The 22,037-nt window shown below is 30.9% G+C and overlaps 2 protein-coding genes and 1 long non-coding RNA gene across 5 annotated transcripts in view; 2 read left to right on the forward strand and 1 right to left on the reverse strand.

The window, feature by feature from the left end:
- Nucleotides 1-11,990, forward strand: part of LOC129951566 (uncharacterized) — a 72,962-nt gene extending 60,972 nt beyond the window's left edge. For both annotated transcript variants that reach the window (XM_056063788.1, XM_056063786.1), the window contains exons 2-5: nt 6,854-6,956; nt 10,367-10,627; nt 10,697-10,955; nt 11,031-11,990. In XM_056063788.1, the coding sequence (XP_055919763.1) occupies nt 6,893-6,956; nt 10,367-10,627; nt 10,697-10,955; nt 11,031-11,580 (1,134 nt within the window). In that variant the 5' untranslated portion in view covers nt 6,854-6,892 and the 3' untranslated portion in view covers nt 11,581-11,990. The remainder of the gene's footprint in view (nt 1-6,853; nt 6,957-10,366; nt 10,628-10,696; nt 10,956-11,030) is intronic.
- Nucleotides 11,991-17,110: 5,120 nt separating this feature from the next.
- On the forward strand, nt 17,111-18,170 carry LOC129951581 (uncharacterized). Its single transcript, XR_008782199.1, has 3 exons — nt 17,111-17,264; nt 17,339-17,880; nt 18,156-18,170. It is a non-coding gene; the product is annotated as an uncharacterized LOC129951581 (long non-coding RNA).
- Nucleotides 18,171-20,664: 2,494 nt separating this feature from the next.
- On the reverse strand, nt 20,665-21,849 carry LOC129951579 (ATPase inhibitor mai-2, mitochondrial). Of its 2 annotated transcripts, XM_056063810.1 has the most exons (4): nt 21,775-21,849; nt 21,536-21,612; nt 21,192-21,330; nt 20,665-21,129 (listed from the first exon to the last, which is right to left on the reverse strand). In XM_056063810.1, the coding sequence occupies exons 2-4, from the start codon at nt 21,583-21,585 to the stop codon at nt 20,998-21,000; spliced, it is 321 nt and encodes a 106-aa protein (XP_055919785.1). In that variant the 5' UTR covers nt 21,586-21,612; nt 21,775-21,849; the 3' UTR covers nt 20,665-20,997. The 2 variants fall into 2 exon arrangements, with proteins under 2 accessions (XP_055919785.1, XP_055919786.1); XM_056063811.1 differs by lacking the exon at nt 21,775-21,849 and having other exon boundaries at nt 21,431-21,568.
- Nucleotides 21,850-22,037: the final 188 nt, after the last annotated feature.

Genomic DNA, 22,037 nt, shown 5'->3' on the forward strand with positions numbered 1-22,037 from the left:
ATTCCAAATGAATGTTTTTTAGTTATTGTATCTAGAGATACCATACCTTGCGGTGGAGGAGATGGAATGGGATGGGTTGGGATAGATGTGGTGTAACTACATTAACATTATTATAGAAAAAAAAGATAGTTCAGTGACATGAGCTGAGCAATAGGAATTTCTTCGGTCTTTGTACTTAAATTTTAATGGATAAACCGATCAACGTTTTTAGAATTTCAAAAACAAAAAAGCCAACAAAAGGTGGAGGTGTAGAAGGTATGGATATGCTGTGGATACTCGTATACGTTATAACTGCCAACCGTTGACTTTGTGTCAGTTAAATTGTTAATCATTGTTCTTAATTTTATACGTTATGTGTTTTTTGTGCTGGGTACGCATTTTTAAGTCTTTCTTGTCTATTGTGCCAGACCAGACCAGACTTTACTTATTCTCTTTTAATTTCATTAGTCATGATGATAGACAATTGAATTTGGTGTGCTCGGGTACAGGAAGGTTAGGTACCTAACCTACCTGGGTCATTCTCATTTGAATGTTATAATAAAGTATTATTAAGAAATACATATGTATATATTTATGTACGAGTATGTGGTTCCTAACAATATAAATGCTGTGAGATACTTTTGTATCTTTATAGTTGGTGGTAATCGACACAGAATGAGATTATGCGATTGAGATGGAAGAAAGATAATCTTAGTGATGTTTGATATATCACGTTTCGTTATTTGGGACTGTTTCATTTTTTCATTAAGTGGAGCTTAATAATATAATACATGCAAAGGAAACAAATCTATTTAAAAAAAATAATAAGAGTCGTAGTTTTGATGGGAATAAAACACAAAATGGAATAGAATAATTCCAATGAAATCTAAGCTTATAATAGAAATCACGGTAAATGCTCTTGTCTTGGGATACCTAACTTCTTTTGACTTGACTATTTTATAGGCTTAATATGAGATTAACAGCATCCACATTGCTAAGAAAAAAGTAATACAGGATTTTGATCAGGAGGAAGAGACCAAAAATTTAATGAAAACATAGATCAAGATCAAGCTTGTACCATATTTTTGGAACTTATTAAAATTTTCTTGTAAGCAAACGTTTTGAATCAACAAAAAACTAAAAGAAAGCACTGTCAACAACAAAAGCTTTGTGCTAAAAACGCATTAAAGCATTTAAAATGTTTAAACTATCAATACACTTTATGCGAGTAACATCTTTTTGAATTCAATAGAAGTCTATCTAAGCATGTTAGAGTGGCATCACTGATTAAGCAGATGCTTTAAGATGTGCGAGATCGCTTAGTTTCAATAAATGAATAGATTTGTATTGTATCAATGATAATAATTCAAGTGTGTCATACAAAAAAATTGTGCTAAATTAAAAACCATATGTGTAGAGCACATATTAGCAGATCACCATCTGGTTATTTGATCATACAAAAATTAAATATTTATATTTGTAACGTCATTTTACAAAGCAAAAACAATGTAATACATTCATTCAATTGAAAGTACATATACTAATTAGAAAATGTCTAGTTAATTATTTCATTAAATTTAACACACAATATTAAAAACTTAACTCTGTTTTAAAAATGTAGCCACCTCGAGGAGAAATCCCTATTTTTATTAAAGAAAATCATCATCTGAGAAGGCTATAGCTTTCTCATAACCCTTTGGATTTTTTTCTTTTTTTTTCTTAGAGTTAGCTATCTCTATAAAATTAAATTTCAATTTAGGGCGCTAGTTAAAGCTATTATTGAAATTAATCCGAAAACATTTTTGAATTGATATTTAACGGTTATTCCCTTTGATTAGAAATAAAAATTATATACTGATCGCTTGAAAATCACACAAAGAATTTGTTTTGAGAAAAGAAAACGTTAAATAACGCATTTATTGTGCTTTTCTATTTTTCGGATGGAAATTCATTTTCCTGAACAGCTGATTCTCTTATGTCCAAAAATGGAACGAATCATTCCAATGATTTGTGTTTCAATTTCACTCAATTCCAATGACAGATTTCTGTCAGTAAAAATTTGTCGGCGTATTTCAATCAGGAAATTTTTTTCAATGACAGAAATTTTTAATAGAAGCTATAAAAGACCTGTCAAAAAAAATCCAATGCATGGTTTCAATGATGAAAACCAATGACAAACCGAAATATAACAAAATAAATTGAGATCGCATTACATTAAACATATGTACATATCAAATTGTTAATAACAAATGAATTATAAAAAATAAAATAAAACTTACTTCTGAAAAAAGTTTAAATCCAAGATATATTCAAAAGTTCAAGGCAATAGGTACGAAATTGTCTGAATTATGAGTCCGACTAACTTAAAAAATTCGGTAGGTAGTATGGTAAACGCTTTTAAAACTTTGAGTTGTATAAAATCTTTTTTCTTAAATACTTTGTTGTAATAAACCCTTAATATCAAAGCTCCAAAAGACCATTTTAAAAATTTCTACAAAGTTTATAGACAGTTTCAACAAAATAAAAATATTTTTAAAATGTGTTAAACGGAAACAGGTTGTAAAACTGTCTTTAAGAACTCTGTGTGATCAAATTTCTATTTACAAAATATCGACATATTGGTGGAAAAATCCACTCAAAACTTTTAAACTAACAACTTCTTAGAATCAAAAAAATTCATGCACAGACTTTTATTTAAAAATATTACTACATGTTATTATCTTAAAATGTTTTGCTAAAGTATGGTTACTGAAAAAATTGTTATGATACCTTGTTCCCAAAAATATTCTTTCTTTTAAAAATTATGTACTTCAAAATGTTGTAAATAGGCTGCTTTCTTGTTCATCTTATATCTAACGTTTTTAAATACAGAATTTTATCCACTTAGAATTTTGTCTTATATTATTTTTACCACACAGTATTTTATTAATATAAAATTTTGGAAAAAACTGAATTTTAACATATATTAAATATTATAAGTACAGGGGGGGGGGTTAATTAGACATTTCGAATTCGACTTCCGATGTATTTCCTTATTAATGAATTCGCGGCGAAGCGAAAATAGTTCTTCCTATATTCCAGTGATTTGACACTTTTCATTTGACTTTTTCTTCCTATATTCCAGTGATTTGACACTTTTGGTTTGACAGCTTTCCACAAATTTTGTTTTGATGGAATTTGTGAAAATTGCGGTGATAATTAATTATTCCATAAACATATAAATAAAAAAATGGAGTCAATTATACATTTGTATATAATTACAATCAATAAACACTCTTCCGTCTATGAATCCGCCAAGAAAACTGTCGGATTTCAACTCTCCAACAAACATTATGACATTTGGAATTCGCCGCGAATCCCATAATCAGGCCCCGGTATTTTTGAATGTATTAAAGAATAAAGATTATTGCTAAGGCTATAGTTTCATTGGTGTTTGGCTTTATTTTCTTGGAATTTATTCCTGTAAGATCTTTAAATTTTAATCCCTATAAATCTCCCTTTAAATTTCTGCAAGTACTTAAGTTCAGTTGCGAATGGATAACAAAAATGGAATCTTTTTCAACACCAATTTTTATTTATTTTTGTGACCAATTTATGATCCAATTATTCTTCATTCATTGGTTGAATGCGATTGATTGATTTAAACATTTTATTTCTTTAAATCAATTATTAAATTATTTTTATAAAAACTATAGTCTGTAGAGTTATAACTACTCTTAGAATAATTTAAAATTTATTATTTAAAATGGGTGGGGTGACCCATAAAAGAAAATTTAAACAGAGGCTTGGATGCGACCCAAAATGATCTGTTAATTTGTCTTGCTTAAAATGTTTGAAGCTTATTGAGTTTTGTTAGAAAGTTAGTTGAATTTTTGTAAGAAAATTAAAAATTACCAACAATATTTTGCCTATGATAAAAAAATTTGATTTCAAAATCTATTTTGGTTAAAGAGAATTTTTTTCGAAATCCAATTTTCACCAATTTTAGCAGCATTTCTTAAAATTGTTTATTTCTTTTATAAACAAACACAAATTAGATGAATTAAATTAATTTAAAGTCAATATTTTCTATTATTCATATCGAGAACCGTACTAGTTTTGGGTATTTTTTTTTTTGTAGATTTGATTTTTTTTAAATTGTTAGATTTTTAGAAAAAAAAACGGGTGGCGAAAACAATATTTTCTGGAAGATAAAATTAGTTTCAAGCCAAATTTTTAAATTTTTGAAAAGATCAATTTTAAAAACTTTTAGTATTGTTTTTTAAGTTTTATTTTTTTGTAAAAAAAAACCGTCAATTCGACTTTACTCAAAATTTTACTGAATATTTACAATAACATAATTTACAAGATAAAATTAGTCTAAACACAAAATATTAGGTTTTTGAAAAGATATTTGAGTCGAAAGTAATTTTTACCAACTTTTTGTTATGTTTTTTTTTTAAGTTTTTATTTATTATTTTCTATAAAAAAAAACTATCTATTTTTTTCAAAATATTACCAGATATCAAAAACGTTATATTACGTGCTGAAATTCATTTTGGAGATAAAATCAGTTTTTGTTCGTAAAATATTCGAGGTGATATTTGTTTTGCCTTTTTTTGATTTCTACGAAAATACGTTAATTGGATTTTATATAATATAAAATTTAAATCAAGTAGCTACCATTATTGGTTCGTGAGGTATTTTGGGTGAAGCAAAATGTTCATCTGTTTCTTAAACTACTATTGTAAAAAAAACACACACTTAATTTTCTTGAGAGTCCTTTCTGGATCTTTCTGCATTATTATCTGTATAACAACATTTATTTGAAATCGATATTTCTACTGGTTCTTCATCTTTCTAAAAATCTTTTATTTCGACTATAGGGATCTTAAAATGTCGAGAAATTTCAATGCTTTCAATTCGACAAATCGGATCGATTACAATAACTTCATATGTGAGGTTAAAAAAGAAAAGTTAAAATATCATACATTTATAGAATGCATACAAAAATTAAATTAAATTGAAGTTAACATTTCAAAAACAACATTAGGCAGAACCATTTACAAAAACTTCAATACTCTTATTATCAAGACTAAAGAGACGGTATTTTTTAAATTTGTTCACCAATAACAAATACGAAATGTGCATCCTGATAGAATGGGGGTGTCTATTAAATATCCGACATAAAATTAAGATTACCTGATCTCTTAAAGAACGTTTTTAGAACTTTATAACAATGCATATGTATGTCGCACTGATAGAATTTTCAAATCCCTAAATATGTAGTGAAAAACTCGGGGACAGACATGACTTACCATATATTTTTTTCTAAATTTTTTGTTTGCAAAATTTATAGAGGTATTTTGTTTTAATATAAACAATGTTTATATTTGAATGTATATAAGAGCCAAAGCGAGTGTTGTTTCTTACCATTTCTCATAATCCAATCTCCCAAATTCGACTATCCTGGCACCTCTCTCATAATAATTTTTAGGATCTTTGTGTTTAATCATATGTAATTGCAGATATTTTAATTTCAATAATATTTTTCTTAACTTTTGATGAACAAAACAATCTTAAGAAAAAAAAAAGTTTAACTAGACATATGTATGTATTTTTTCCAGCTTACCTTACAACTTATTTAAATACTGTAATATACATATTTCTCATATTCAATTGAATTTAAAACCCTCAGAACTAACAATAAATATATGTATGTATGTATGTAGGTATGTACCTTATAATTAATTTTGTTCTTCCAAAAAGTTGATTGACTTTTAGTTAGCACATTGCAAACGTTGTTTGTTTTATTCATATAAACAATAAAACAAACAAACATATGAACATATTATTGTGAATGTCTACATACTCATTTTACTTACTGCATAACTAACAAAATAAGTCAAAGATAAAGAGAATTGTTAGCTTTTTTTTAAAATATAATTATTATTATTATTTTATTTTGATTTCAAACTTTTCTTTGTTCGTTTTTATTCAAATTAAGAACGTTAAACCCAACCCACTTAAATCGATCCAATGATGACTATACTATTTATATATGTACATATTTACACTCGTACATAGTCGTACATAGTGTCGACTGTCAATGTCTTCAAAGAAGGTACTTATTATTATTATATGCCCCCCCCCCTACCTTGTTATACTTCTCTCCCCCACAGTACCTTAATTTAGCATTTGACTTTTAAGAACGATTGCACGATTTTTGGTATAGTTACTTATTACCTATGTAGGTTTGTAGATATGTTTATATGCTTGTAATTCCATTTCAATGAATTATTTCCATTGTACATAAATTCGTCGATTTGATTATTTATTGTTCGGTATTAAAATTGGTGTTTTTTGTTGTTGTTGTTTTTTTGGGAGAGTCATTAGAGTTGGTATGATTGGGAGACAGCAACACCAAAGCTATGTACATTGAAACCATGTTTTTTGGTGGAAAGAAATTAAACACCATCTTTGATTTAAGCGAGTCAACTCCTTTTTAATATATAATTAATTTGAAGAAAAAATTGAAAACTTTTTGAAGCCATAAATAAGAAAATTTGATTTCTTTTCAATGGATATTGATCGATTTATTCATCAAAAGGCGAAATGCAAGTAGGGGTGGAAAAGGGGCTAGGAGATTATTATGTTTTTATTTTTGAGACACGAATCCCAATCAAGATATATTAGTTCTTTTATATAAAAAATGGAATCTAAAAATAGTATCGAAAAGAAAATATAACTATCATATCCAACAACAACAAAAAGTACGTATACGCCACAGTTGACCATGCTATTATCTTCTGTACATTAAAAACTTTTCTATTTTATTATTATTTAATAACCATACCTACATAATTTATTAAAATAATTTTTTTTTTAATTTCAGGTTAACAAATCGTACACAGCTAACGATCTGGAGGCATTTATGAAGATCGCCGCCAATTGGCAAAACGGCAATCACATATTCGATGGTCCTGATGTTAAATGTGGTAAGAAAATAGTAATAGTAATTTTATCCAGTAAATAAAAAACATATGTACGAACAAAATAAACCAAATTAAAAATTGTAACTATGGTCCTAAAAACCCCCAAACAAGGCTACGCTTTCTGTTTCTGTGGACCGTTTTATGGCATTTATCTTTTAAATGTGATTTCCGTCTTTTTCCACTGCTGCTCTATTGATTTCTTTAGTACTTTTTCTTGAGTATTGGGTTTTGATAACTCACGAGTTGATGGCTTTTCAACATAAAACAATTACTTAATATATGAAGCTGCATTAAAAGTAACCTAGTAGCGTTAAATCGGGCCAGTTAATTTACATCTGTGAATAAAGTTTTCACCAAATTAATTATCAAAATAAATTGATGGCTAGTCGCACAGTTTGACATGTTACGCCACCCACCGTTTTTTAGAACTTATTAAGATAAATTTTTTAAAACAAAATTCAGTGAGCTTTGCTCGATAGCGTTCACCATTCACCATAACCGGGACTCCTTACTCATTTCGAAATAAATAAGGACCGAAAATGCTGATAGTATGTGAGCCGTACCAAAAAGTCAATTTAAATGAATGTTATTAGTAAATGAGTTAAAGCCATTCAACCAGAAATGACTTTTAACAGTAAAAACCGTGAATGAACAAAGTGTTCTATATGAACAGCTTTATTTTTCAAGGTTAACTACAAGATTTTTAAGTGTTGTTCTGGCGTTAAACGATTTATGATGAATTCCAAAACCTTGCTGAACAGAAATGTCAACACGGGGCAGGTTCAGACGATATAATGGTAAGTTTATAGATTGTGATTGGTCAGCTGTCAAAAAAAAATCCAATTGAAGAAACTTTGTTCGAAAGTTGACGTAAAGTTAGTTCAATCAAATCTCCCTCATTAATCAAGCCAACTTATGTCAAAAAAGGCTGGAAAGCGACCCACACTGATAACTTCAAACCCCGTCTGTCGATTTGTCTTGCTTAAAAGTTTGTAGGTTTTCGTGTTGAATTTAAAAAGTTGTTAGTTAAATTATTTTTACAAATTTTAAAATTACCAACAATATTTTTCATATGAGGAAATAGTTAAGTTTGAAAATCTAGTTTTGTTAAATAGATTTTTAGTCGAAAACCAATTTTTTTACCGATTTAAGTAGTATTTCTTAAATTTCTACAAATTGGATGGCTGAAATTAATTTAAGAAATATCAAGAACCGAACATCAATTTTTACCAAATTTGGGTACTATTTTTTGTAGATTATATTTTTTTATGAAAAAACGGAATGTTGGATTTTTGTAAAAAAAAAACTACAGAATATTGAAAACAATATTTTCTGTGAAATAAAAAGATTTTGAAGACAATATTTTTAATTTTTGTAAAGCTATTTGAGTCGAAAGTACATTTTTTCCAAGTTTTAGTATTGTTTTTTTGTAAGGTTTTTATTTTTTGTAAAAACACTGTTAATAAGATTTTCCTCAAAATTTTACTGAGTGTTGACAACAATATTTTTTAAAAGATAAAAGTAGTTTAACGCCAATATATCAAAGTTTTAAAAAGGTATTTGAGTTGAAAATCAATTTTTACCACGTTTTATTAATTTTTTTGTTTAGGTTTATATTTTTTGTCAAAAACTATCAAACTTGTCAAAAAATTTGTTTTTCGTTGCACAAAATTGTTTTTGAGATAAAATCATTTTTTATTCATAAAATTTTCGACATGACAATTTTTTTCAGTTTTAGTTTTGATTTATAAATAAAAACGTTCCTTGGATTTTTTCAAAAAATATACTTGTTTGGTATCACGTTACAATATATTATATAAAATTTAATTCATGTCTCTAGCGTTTTTGGTTCGTAAGATATTTAGGGTTAACAAAAATTTTCACCATTTAACTGCTATGGTAAAAAAAACCACCTGCGCAACTTTCTTGAGAGCCCTTTCCCCATTTTTCTGCCTTATTATCTGTGTAACAAAATTAGTTTGAAGTCGATATTTCTTCTGGTTCTTGAGCTATGGACAACGAAAAAACGTCGCGAATGTACAGACATCTTTCTAAAAATCTTTTATTTCAAATCTAGGGACCTTGAAACGTCGAGAAATGTCAACATTTTCAATTTGACAAATCGGACCCATTACAATAACTTCCTATGGGAAGTTAACAAGTAATATTTCTTGTCAATGCCAAATACAAACTGTGGTGGAATTGTAGCTTGCTTGAGGGAGTGTTTTGTACGATGAACTCAAGGATGAGTTTAGTAAAGTAAAGTTCCAAGTTTGAAGTGTATGATACTAAAAAATTGGAATCTCCCCACAATTTGACATTTCCACCTGTCAAATCAAAGACAGCAAGTATCAAAACTTATCTTATAGTTAAAAAACACAAAGAATATACTGGATTATAGTCTTGGTTGAGGTACATTCATGGGTACTACTGAAGATTGGACACTTGATACTTGTTTAAAACATTAAAGACTGTTTTCACATACTCATATTTCTACTTCTTCCATACTTGTTAGTTAAAAAGGGTCAACAAATGTTATTTATTATTTTTATTATGAGTTGCAGTTAATGGACTTAATTAGCAATCAACTTAATTCTTAGAATGCATATTTTGACCAAGAAAACTTGTTAGTTTTCCAAGTGTCATGCATTTCAAATATAGAACTTTACTTCACAAATCTCAACTTTGAGTTCATAGTACAAAAACTACCAAAAACATTTTTGTCTAGAAAACACTTCTCTGGCAAACTACAAGTCGATCACTATTTGTATTTTGCATTGTAAAGAAACATTACTTATTTCTTTTCCAAATTGACAATTAAACATCAAATGAAGTTCTGCAGAAAATAAAATATAAATCATAGAATAATAAAGTTCAGCTTTCAGCTGAATGAAAAAACATGATCGACTGTCATTTTGACAGAAGTAGACTTGACTTAATAGTTAGGATATTTTTCTTTTTTAATTTTCCAGTCAACTTTCCATTAAATTTGCCTGAATTGGAAAGCATATTTTTAACATCTGACCAATCAGATATTAGAAACTTGCCTTAATTTTAATTCCCTTATGTCGCCTGAACCAGCCAATTGATGAAATATCAAAATAAGTCCTCAAAAAAAAAAGACCAACGAAAACACCGTGAAACACATTTCAAACTTTTGAATATTTTATTGGAAAATCATCCAAGCAAACGAATGCAACAAACTTCAAAATTCGAAAATAAAAAAAAATAAAAACTTACTTTGTGAAAAAAAATAATTCAGAACTTACACAATAACTAAAGCACCTACATAAGTAGTGAACTAAACAAAGTATTTTTAAATTAATCTCTGATAATAAGAGATATATTTTTATTTTAAGGTTATATTTTCTTAAAAACCATCTTAATCATTGTCCCCATTTAACTTTTCGCAGATATGCAACAGTATATAAATAATCCCGCCCTAAATATGTACAAGAAACGGGAACGTACCCAAAACTGGAATCACCAGGAAAAGAAGTTCTTGCTTGATTTATGTCGCAAGGATATGCGAATCATTGAAAACAAAAGACTAGACGCTGGTCTAACTGCAGTTAAAAATAAAGCTTGGAAAATAATCCATCAAAAATTCTCAAATGCCTTTGGTCCAGACAGGACATGCAATAGATTAAAGGAACAATGGCGACGCATGAAAGGTATGTCTAGAAACATAAAGCTTATTATTGTCTAATAATGTTCTAAAATTATTCTTCTCCTTTTTTCAGCTTGTACTCGTAATGAAATTATGGACTACAACAACAGAATGACTCGGTTTGGTCAAGAAGTTGCAGACCGCAAGAAACCATCAAGTTTCACATTTGAAATTTGGGAGTTTATGCAGGAATCGAAGAAAGCGTGCAAAAGTGAGACTCTCGACGGAGTTGACTATTCCAAAATGCCACTCGCCTTAGAAGAGGATTTTGAATACAAAAATGAAAACGAAAACGACAACGATGAAAACGATGTCGATAATGACATGGAAGAGTAAGTTTAAAATCATTTTCATTTCCAATAAATAACCAATTTCTAATTCGTTTCATTTTTCTTTCTCTTGTTCAGTAGTCGGACCCCACCACAAGAACATTGCGATGTTGACATCAAAGAAGAGGAGCCCAATGAAAACTATAACGACAGCCACCATAATGGGGATCGCCTCTCAGCGTCATCACCCAATGATCAAGACGAATCAATACCCGACCAGAGTATGCGAAGTCCTCAAATGCCACACCAGAACCTGGATAACGGTTATTCGCACGATCAAATGAATTTCACGCCACAATTCAACATGAACAATATCTCAGCAACTCTCGAGGCGTTAAATGCCCTCCGTGCCGGACAATTCCCCCCTCCACCGTCTGTAGCAGCTTCATTTCCCACCTCAGATGGGCCACCGCCAACAAAGCGCCAGCGTACCTCATCCGAAAGCGACAGCAATACCTCGCCTGAACTCAAAGTCTTCATGGACATGCAAAGTAAAGAGCACTTTATGCGCATGAAGATCCTCGAAGTGCAACTCCAATCGGCCAAATATTCCCGTGACATAGTCGAGATCAATAAAACAATAGCTTTGCAAAAACTCCAAGAATACGCCAGCAAGCGATTGAGCTAAGGACACAGAATAAGAAGATGAACAATCCCCAACCACATCCCTTGTCGATTTTATGTTGTCCTTCTTGTAAAAATTGAATCTTAAGTTTTGTTTTCATGTTTATTTTTTGTAGAGTTTAAGCTTTGCAACCACATTCCTATTCAATTGCAGTATTTTTATGTATTATTACTTTTGTTGAATGGACAAGGTTTTGAATATCTTGTCCGTTCGTTGTGTACTTTGTTTTGTTTTCATATTAATTTAGCACGTTATCGCGTCGTCTATTCAGTGAATCAAATCGTATTTGAAGATTCCTACCTCAGAACATTTATCAATTACAGTTTTATTAGAGAATAGGAAAGTTTTTCTTTGTATAGTTTTAATTTTGTATACACGCTAAAGAGTGTATGACATACAAATTTTATTATTATTATTATCAACAAAAAACAAAAACAAAAAAACCTTAAAAACAAATATTTTTGTACTTAGCAGTAGTTACTTATGACAGTGTTTATCCATATGTAGAAAAAAGAAGAATTAATTGTTTATTTATTTGTTATATGCGTCCCAATATTGTACTTCGTTTCTTTTTGTCTTTTCTTTGTTTATACTTTGTGTTGTTATATAAAATATTTAATTTTATACTAACAGTGCTTCAATCATTTTTCACATGTCTCAAAAACAATTTCCTCGAATGAAATATTTATTAAATTAGGGGTCTAATATACTTAAACAACAATAATATACCTACTATTGTTATGTCCTTTTTGTATTAAAAGCGATACCAACATTTTATCCGAAAGTAGAAATCAGAAGATAAAATAAATAATTAAAAAATGTAATTTATAGACTGGAATAACAAAAACAAATCTTAAAAAATATATAATAGCATGTAATATAATAATGTATAGAAAAAAAGAATACAATATTAGTTTTTAAAAAATATAAGAACAGAACAATAAAATGAAAATCTCACTGTTGATTAGAATACAAAAAAAACTTTGTTTTTATTTCATCTATAAGAGTCATGTCCTTAGATATTCAGTCCTATCTCCGAATATGATTGTAACCAAAACTTTTTCGAATCCCCAAGAAGAACGATCACCAAATACTTTAGTAGTGGAGAATTGATTTTGCATTTGGTGGTAGTTTTTGATTACGATGAAATTTGTGATGGTGTTAATGATCATAAAGAAATTGGCTAAAATAGAAACTTCTATTTGATTTCATAGCTTGGAGCAGCCAAGCCAATATTAAACCTTTATCAGTCATTCCAGCGACTAAAAAATTTACCTAGACATTAAGAACAATGTTTTGAAATGCCTAAAATGTACATATCAAAATAAGATTTTATTTAAAAAATTAGAGAACATAGGTTTTTATTCCAACATACTAATTGGCTGACAGCTTATCTTAATGTGCGCAGTCAGCTTGTTTCAATTGATTCAATTACCTCACATCCCTTTTCTGTAACTTCTGGCCTTCCGCAAGGAAGTCATTTAGGTCCAATACTGTTCCTGATTTGTATTAATGACCTACATGATGTCCTTACAAACTCAATGCGTCTTATGTTAGCTGATGATTCCAAATTTTTTAGACGTATAAAAAACTTAACAGACTGTAATGATGTAGTACCCGTGGCATGATGGTTAGTGCGTTGGACTGTCATGCAAGGGGTCTTGGGTTCAATCCCTGCTTAATTTAAAAAAATAATTTCGCGGGTGCTGCCTCTTGCGAGGAATTGACAAATCCTTCAAGAGTAATTCTTGTCATGAAAAAGTGCTTTCTCAAACTAGCCGTTCGGATTCGGCCTTAAATTGTAGGTCCCTTCCATTCCTGACAACAGTACTCGCACACAGGAATGGTTGAGAGTTGTAAGTCACTAGGCCCTGGTTCACAACGGACTGTTGCGCCACCCCATTTGATTTTTTTGACTGTAATGATGTAAACAATCTTATCAACTGGTTTACTATTACAATATGCAAAATCATGTCCTTGATAGAGTTTCTATTAAAAAAGACCTCGGAGTCATTTTTGATTACAAGCTCAACTTTGTACAGCATAGCGAATTCATGGTGAACAAAGCCAACTCTATGTTTGGTTTTAGAGACCCTTACACACTAAAAACCCTTTATGTGGCGTATGTTAGATCAATAATACAATATTGCTGCGTAGTGTGGAATCCTCATTACAATGTTCATATTACACGAATAGAAAATGTCCAAATAAAATTTACAAGATTTGTAGTACACAAAACTAGGCTGGAACATTGAAATGCCTTCATATAAAGTTAGATGTCAGCTTATTGGTATGCAGACATTAGAAAACCGCCACACTGGGCAAGATACCCCAAAAACCGGAATTATTTCAGAAGATGGGTCTGCCATGCTGAAAACATTCTTTTTATTTGAAGTACCATACAAATTAATAGGAAAACTAAAATTGAGTTTTAGAATTATGCTTTGATGCTTATTACCGACTGCGTAATGGTGTTCTTGTAGCTCTTTATTTTTGTCCGCACGTAACTGAACACTGAACCTGATTTTAACAAGGCATTGTTTAGGAGTACTTGAATTTTATTTAAAGTCAAAATGGCGGATCTTAGGCGGTAAATAGTTATGTTAGGAATTCGAGGGTCCGTTAAGCCGATTTTTAAAAATTATACCTCATTGGATTTGTCTTGATGACGCGATGAGAATATATGAAAGTCTTGAAAACTTTGGTTTTAATAATTTGTTGTCATAGTTTTTTTTTATGAAATAATTAAAACAATTTTTCAAAAATCATGAAAACCACTTCTATTTAAATCTGTTGCTTGATTTCTAAGTATATTAATTTAAACTAAAAGTCATTTTCGTCAGACACAATTTCATCGTCGCTGATAACAATGTTAGAATTTTTATCATTAAAACATTTGGGGCAATGATTAAGTCAAATACTTCTGTAGGTAATGTTCTGATGATTTTTTTTAGTCATTTGCCTTAAGCTGGTTATTAAGGGGTCAGATGTGATGAGCAATAAATTTAAAACATGTTCATTACACTTTTTTCTAGAACATTTTCTCGACAAAATGTTCACGATATATTTTAAAATCCCTTTTTCTTGCTTCCTGTGCTTCTTACGACAATTGACCTATATTTGTAGATACATATATTAAGCTTTAAGATTATGTAACTATTAAATTTTATTAAAATAATACCTATTGGAAGAAGTGCAAAATGAACGACATCAGGGCCGTGGACTAAAAGCTTGTGCACTTTAGGAGGCATATAATATGATGAATAAAGGTGCACAAAATATTTGGCAGTGTCAAGTATGAAAGCTCTGAAATTATCAATATGGATACCATAGCCACTTGAAATTGCTACTTATATGGAATACATATTCTCGATTAATATTTTATCGACACCCAAGATTTCAAATGCGACTCCCTCGTTGCTAAAAAAAACGCCTAGCAGTGTTGCCAACATTGGAATTTCCAAAACCTGGTTTTGGTTGATCTACAATCAATCCCATTTGATTTCTAAATTTTTTTTGGATTTGATCTTTATTGGCAGCAATTATGTCCTTATCTTCCTTAAACATTTTCCATTTTTTTATTGGAAGCCTAAATATAAGCAACATGTAAGAGACACTCAAAAGATCAAATCCAGCAATGCAGTACGGACAATCCAAACTGCAATGCACTCGGATTGTAAGGTCTCAACAACAGCTTTTCGATTTCGTTGAAGTCCTTTGAACTAGCTCCGCTAATATAACAGCACTGAGAAGAGGTTGTATTTGTAAGGGCATTGCACACTTTTCCGTCCACCTTGGTAAAAATCAGTTTGTGGGAAACTTCAACAACTTTTTCCTCGATGTTAATAATAGAACGGCACAAAGCCTGAATTTGAGCATCAACTCGATGATTCTCAGCTTCGGATACTTGTGTAGATTCCTTTTTATATTCGAATTTTATTGGGCAACAATATCTGGTTGATGACGATCTCGGATTTTGCCACACAACAATTTTTTTAGAGGAACATTAGCAAACAATTTGGATGGGAACGACCGAAGTTATAAAAACACTGGAATCATCAGCTTCCATTCCAACAAAGTTCTGCTTGTAAGAACTATGGCCGGAACTCCCAACGGATCCTCAATTGCAGATCAATCACAAGTTTCGAAGTTGTTTCTCATTTAAAGTTAGTATAACTTCTTTTTGAGCCAAAATCAAACGATCTACAGTATGATCCATTAATGCCTACAATGCTACCTCTGCTGAACTATCAGTCACATGCATTTCTTCTTTTTCCGGATAGCACATTTTTTTGCATTTTGCATTACTTTTTAGGAAGGAAACCTTTCAGGGTCGTTTGCTCTAATAACATTGGTCGCATTCACAAAGCTAGTGGCTACGTTGAAATTTCCCCTCCGACGTAGTGTAAAAATTTCGGCTAAAAAGTCAGTGGAGGAAAGCCCCATTGACATCACGCTGAGTTCTTCCGATTATGTCAATGTCATTAGCTTATGCTAGTAATTGGACGGACTTTTGAAATATATTGTGCCTTTAGTGTTGACGTGTGAGCTCTGCACTATTCTTTCAAGCACGATGTTAAAAAAATCACATGACAGCGCATCACCTTGTCTAAAACCTTTTTTGACATCGAAACGTTCTGTTAAGTTGTTTCCAACCTTTACGTAGCAGCGTGAATTCTCCATGGACATAGCTCTATATAGCTCGTTCCTGTAGATGCTGTCATATGCGGCCTTGAAATCGATGAAAAGATGGTGGGTGTTGATTTGGTTTTCTTGGGTTTTTTCCAAGATCTGCCGTAATGTGAATATTTGATCAACTGTGGACTTTCCTGATCTAAAACCATCGGGCATGCTTTCTTCCGACCATATCTTACAGATAAGTTGGTGCATGCTCTTAACCAACTTATCTCCAGCTTCTTTAAAGAGCTCGGCATTTAAGCCATCCGCTCCAGTGGCTTTATTAGACTTCAGCTTATATATGGCAATCTTTACTTAGTCTAAGTCGGGAGGACGGGATTGTTGGCTTTCGTCGTCTATGTTGAATGGATCATCCTGCCTGACAGCGGAATTCAGTTCGTCGTCGCCGTTATACAGTCTGCAGAAGTGGGTCTTCCATATCCTCAGCACTAAAAATTAAGTCCAAAACTATGAAAGAATCAAATTCAAGTTTTTTTTCAAAACTTCATATAGATTCAAGACTAACTAAAGAGATATACTAAAATGCTTTTAATTGTATCTAATCGCGAAAGATTTGAATTTTTCAAAATCATCATACAATTTATTGTTGAGAGATATTTTGAGTTTTAATTTTGGCTTAACACTACCGTATTTGGTTGTTTTTGGCATTTTTAAAGGGGGTTATTTTAAGAACCCGATGTGATAGGTTAAAGGCGAGATTCCAATTTAGGACAACCCAATCCTTAAAATATGTATTTTCTTGTTTGTGTAATAGTAACGAAACGTAACTTTATCGACCAGTGATATACAGGCTTACTTTGTGGAAACATACGACACATAAAAGTTTCAATCTTTGCTTTAAAAATTAAAATTGAACATACACAAAAATGTTTAGAAGAACTTTTAAAATTATATGTGAAGCTTTTAAAACCGTCGACATTAGACGCAACTATTGTGAACAAGTTTTCGATTTTGGAAAAGCAAAAGAAAATATGTACTTTCTTAAGAAGGTGAGTTTTACAAAAACCAATAATTTTATTTGGATAAAATGTAAAACCAAATTGTTTTCCCAACAAAAAAACAGCAACAAAAACAATTGAGAAAGCTAAAGAAACTGTTAGAACAAGAAGACATATCCATTTCAGAAAAAATTAAAGAACAAAAGAAGATTATGAAAAGCATTGAAAAAACAACAAAAGATCAATAATATTGTTAAAATTAATAATGTATGTAGTGTTTTTATTTATAAAATTTATTTTTTAGAAAACTTTTTGTTTTTTAAGCATTTCTAGTATTTGGTGTCCTGCGGAGGCCATCGTAGAGCATAGGTTGGGTTAGTTTTCTTGGTGGCGGTCCATAGTATCTCCATGGTGATGGTTGGGCATCTCTTGTAGCCTCAGTTGGAACAGTGAAAACCATAAACACAGCAAGGAACACTCCAAATAAAATTGATAATTTCATGTTGACTTTGTGATAGGTTGATATTTAACTTAGAACAGTTAATTTGTTTCTGATAATTATATTTTTAGTAATGCTGCTTTTATACTGTTCTTATTATTATCAGTATCATAAGATGCTGCATATGCATTGTTGTTTGTGGAATTCACTAGAGAACAATATGATAAGGTAAAATGTGATTTATTGATTTATGATTTTTATTGAAACTGTCGCAAAAGCAAGGGAATCCACATTTTATTGATGTTAAAAAAAGCAGAAATACAAATTATGTGCAATCAACGTATACACACAATTAACTTATGGCACCTTTTAAGAAAAGTCCCAGCTTTTGTCTGAAAGTGGTTTACAATTATTCATCACTGATAATCTCTTTAAAGAATGACTTTTGTTTAAGCTTCAAAATTCATAGAAGACTTTGGATCTTCACTTTTTTCTGCTTTTAGTCGGATCAATCAGATTCCAATTGGCACAACAAACTCTTCCCGTAAGGACCACGTCGGAAGATCCAATTCAAATTAATATTTCAAACAACTAGGTATTTCCAAAAAATGATTAAAATTAGAACCTATTTTATTCACCAATATGTGTTTAACATGGTTTTTAAATAGACGTTTTATGTTCGCTATAAAAATATAGGTTCCGCCAAATAACTTTTTTTTTTGAAAATGCTTTATAAAATCATCCAGTGTTGCTTCGGCTGTGTGGCACGTAGCGCCGTATGTTGAAACCAAATGTTGTCAATATCCTCTTCTTCAATTTTTGTGAACAAAAATTCGTTCTACAGGCCCGATAACGATCGCCATTGACTGTAACGGCCACTCCTTGCTCATTTTCGAAGAAAAATGGCCCAATAAGCTTCTGGACAAAAATCCGCACTAAACAGTGACTCGTTTTGGGTGTATCGGCTTTTCAATGTATGCGTACGGGTTTTCTGTGACCCAAATGAGACAATTTTGCTTGTTTACATACCCGCCAAGTTCAAAATGAGCTTCATCTTTTGAAAAGATGATTTTTTTTTGGCGAAATCGGCATCTTCTCAAAGGGTTGTTCCCAGCGTTGTTAAGTGTAACCGTTCACGAAATAAGGACTCGTTGAAAAAAAACGTTAGATGGCGGACCCTATAAAATTAAGTTTTTAAGGAAGTTCGATTAAAATTAGTAGCAGATTATTATTATCTTAAAAGTAATGAAAAGATATCATTTAAAAGCGTAATTTTTTATTAAACAAATGTTGAAACTCATTTTGTTGAATAATTCTCTCTGCTTTTAGTGAGTCATATCCTTGGACCGACTAGTGTTAGTATATGACAAGTTCTTTTAAATCAAGCACTATAATTAGCTTATCGCTCACCTTTTAATTTTAACGCATTACTTATTTAATGAGCTTGTATACAATCCATTGTAGGGACACGCTACAAACTATTATTCATGTTATCTATCCTGTCGTATTCGTACCCGCCTTAAAGCAAGTTGTATTTTTTATGATCATTATTTAACAAAATGGTCTCCCTTTGAAAAAATCCCGATAGAGCTGAATTTTGGTAAAAAGATTTATTTATAATTCCTTAACACTGCCTAAGAAGTTCTTCTATTTTGGATCTGAATATCTCAATTACCTTCAATTTTTCCTCTTAATTATGCACAAACCTATTTTTAGGGACCTTAATAACCTTTATAATGAGTCGTATGAAATAAGTATTGGGCAAAGTATCGCTAAGTATCTTTTTAACCAAGATCTTACAACTCTTTAAGAATTCATTAATTTTTAAAAATAAACGAAAAAATGTGTGTAAAATGTTTTCAAGACATAAACAAAAAAAAATCCACACGAAAACATGATTTTAGGAGGTCAATATTTTTGGTCGTTTGTCCTTAAATGTATCACCTCATCGGAAAAAGGGATTTAAATTGTTTTGTGTTAAATGAGCTACACACATAACCTTTAGTTTTCAAGAAATTTGAAAAAAGTGTACTGTGATTCCTCTTTTAGGGACTTTTTCTAATTTTTCTTGACCATGGGCGGGTTCAAGCAACATAAGGTACTTCATTTGCAGTCAACTTCATTTTTTGAACGTAAATTTTGACCAAGGCAACTAGTTACTTTTTCAACTGCAATGCATTATAAATTCAGAACTTTACTTCGCAAACCTCTACTTTAAGTTCATTGTAAAAAAGTACCAATTAAATTATTGTCTATAAAACATCCCTCAGGCAAGCTACAAGTCCATCACGATTTTAATTTTGTATTGTAAAGAAATATTAGTTACTTCTTTTCCAAATTGACAAGGAACCCTTTTACAGAAAGCATTAAAGGAAGTTGTGCAGAAAATAAATAAATCAAAGTTTAGCTCTCAGTTGAATAAAAAACATGATCTTGACTTGACTAACTTTCCAGTAAACTTTCCATTAAAGTTGCCTTAATTGGAAGGTAATTTTTTGGCAGCTGTCCAATCAGACTCTAGAAACTTGACTAACTTTCAAGTCGCTTATGTCGCCTGAACCTGCCACATATTAGTTTAAATATGATAAAATGCACCCTCCTATAGAGAATACATTTTCAAATTTAAGGGGCCAGATAAATAAATATACATAACTCCTCCCAAACAAATTCTGAATTTCAATGTATGTACCTATTTAGAATACAAATATTTTTGTTTACCTCGAGTTTATATCAAAACATATGTACATACCTACACACATTTGTACTTATGGAAGAATAAAAACAAAATTCTATTTACTAAACGCCTTTGTTCCAAGTAAAACAAAAAATATACCTACCTATCTACTGTTCCAAAAATAGATCAATATTTTATTAAGCATTTCACAATTTACTGCAGTGAAAAGTGAAATCATCCCGAATTTAATTTCCAACAGACTGCGCTACAAATGCGTCTGCTTGAATTGGCCAAATAATTACTCATACAATTTATTTTAATTAACATACAAGCTTAGCTCATAGAGAATTATTTATTTTCTTTATTGGAATAATTAATTATACCTGAGTGCAATTTTTCAAAAAGAGATATAAAATCAAAATACAAAAATAAAAAAGAGAAAAAACATCAAGACTTTTATAAAAATATTAAGAAACTTTAATTTGTTGTTCTTTAAGGCAAAGCTACTTTTGTTTGTAGTAAGTTGTATGGAAAAAGACTGCGTTGTTTTTCGTTTTTCGTTTTATGCCGCTGGACGTTTTGTATTATGGAAGAATGGCAGCTTTTTATATTTTCGGTGCAGTACCAGTTTATTTTGTTGGTGCGAGAGCATTATTTGTACTTGTCCCTCTTTACTTTGATGAGACATTTTCAAGGAACTTCTTATGACGCTCAATGGCTTCTTCGTGTTCCTTGATCTGCTGGTGATGGAATTCGGCCTGGTGGATCTGGTCGTTCTTCAATTTTTCAAGTTGTTGTCTTTGCTAGATATTTCAAAAAATGTCAAACTATATTTAGAATGCATTTGTCTCTCGAATGTTCTTACCTTCTTGTAAAAGTATTCTTCTTCCCTGGCGGCTTCTAACTTGCCAAATGAACCTCCAGCTTCACGGATGGATCCACCACCACCGCCTCCTTTGCCAGCGCCGCTTCCAAGGTCACCCAATTGGGACATTTTTGCAAACCTATAAAATACAATCAAAGAAGAAGATCAGCACAAAAATCTGACTGGAATTTCTCTTTACAATCTTAAAACATAATTTTTATTGCGTAATCTCTACCCACCGGTTCAAGGTGTTAACTTTGATTGATATCTTTCTTATCGGTAATTATTTTTTCACTTTTATAGGATTTTTAATACGAGTTTTTAATGTGATTTGGGGTACTTACTGCATGCAAGTGGGATACAGGCGAGAGGTGCTTCTTTTAAGTGCAAACATGTTTCTTTAATTGTTTTGATGAATAATCTGTAAAGAAAACATAAACAAATGTAAATAAAAGAGGGGAGACAATGAGTTGCCGATTTTGTTGGCACGCGAATAGAAAACAAAAGTTCTTTTTATGTTGTGAAATAAAATATTTCTTTTTTTTCACAAGATAATGGATGACGGAGATGAAAAACCACACACCTTCTTCGTTCTTAAGTACTTGAGACGAAATAAGAAAAAAGCGAAAACCAAAAATGACGTTAGTTTGTGCTTTTTAAGTGAACTTCCTTATCGATAAAATCACCGGTTGCGTTTTTCGTTTTTATTTCGACTTTTTCGTTTCATTTTGACGTTTGAAAAACTGGTAATGTAGTGCAAAGAAAGGGAGAGCTTCTTGAAACCAGGCATGTAGGTTATTTATAAAAATGGTATAAAATGTAGATGAACTATTATGCACTACTCAC

This window comes from Eupeodes corollae, chromosome 3 (genome assembly GCF_945859685.1).
Source record: "Eupeodes corollae chromosome 3, idEupCoro1.1, whole genome shotgun sequence".
Lineage (NCBI taxonomy): Eukaryota > Metazoa > Arthropoda > Insecta > Diptera > Syrphidae > Eupeodes > Eupeodes corollae.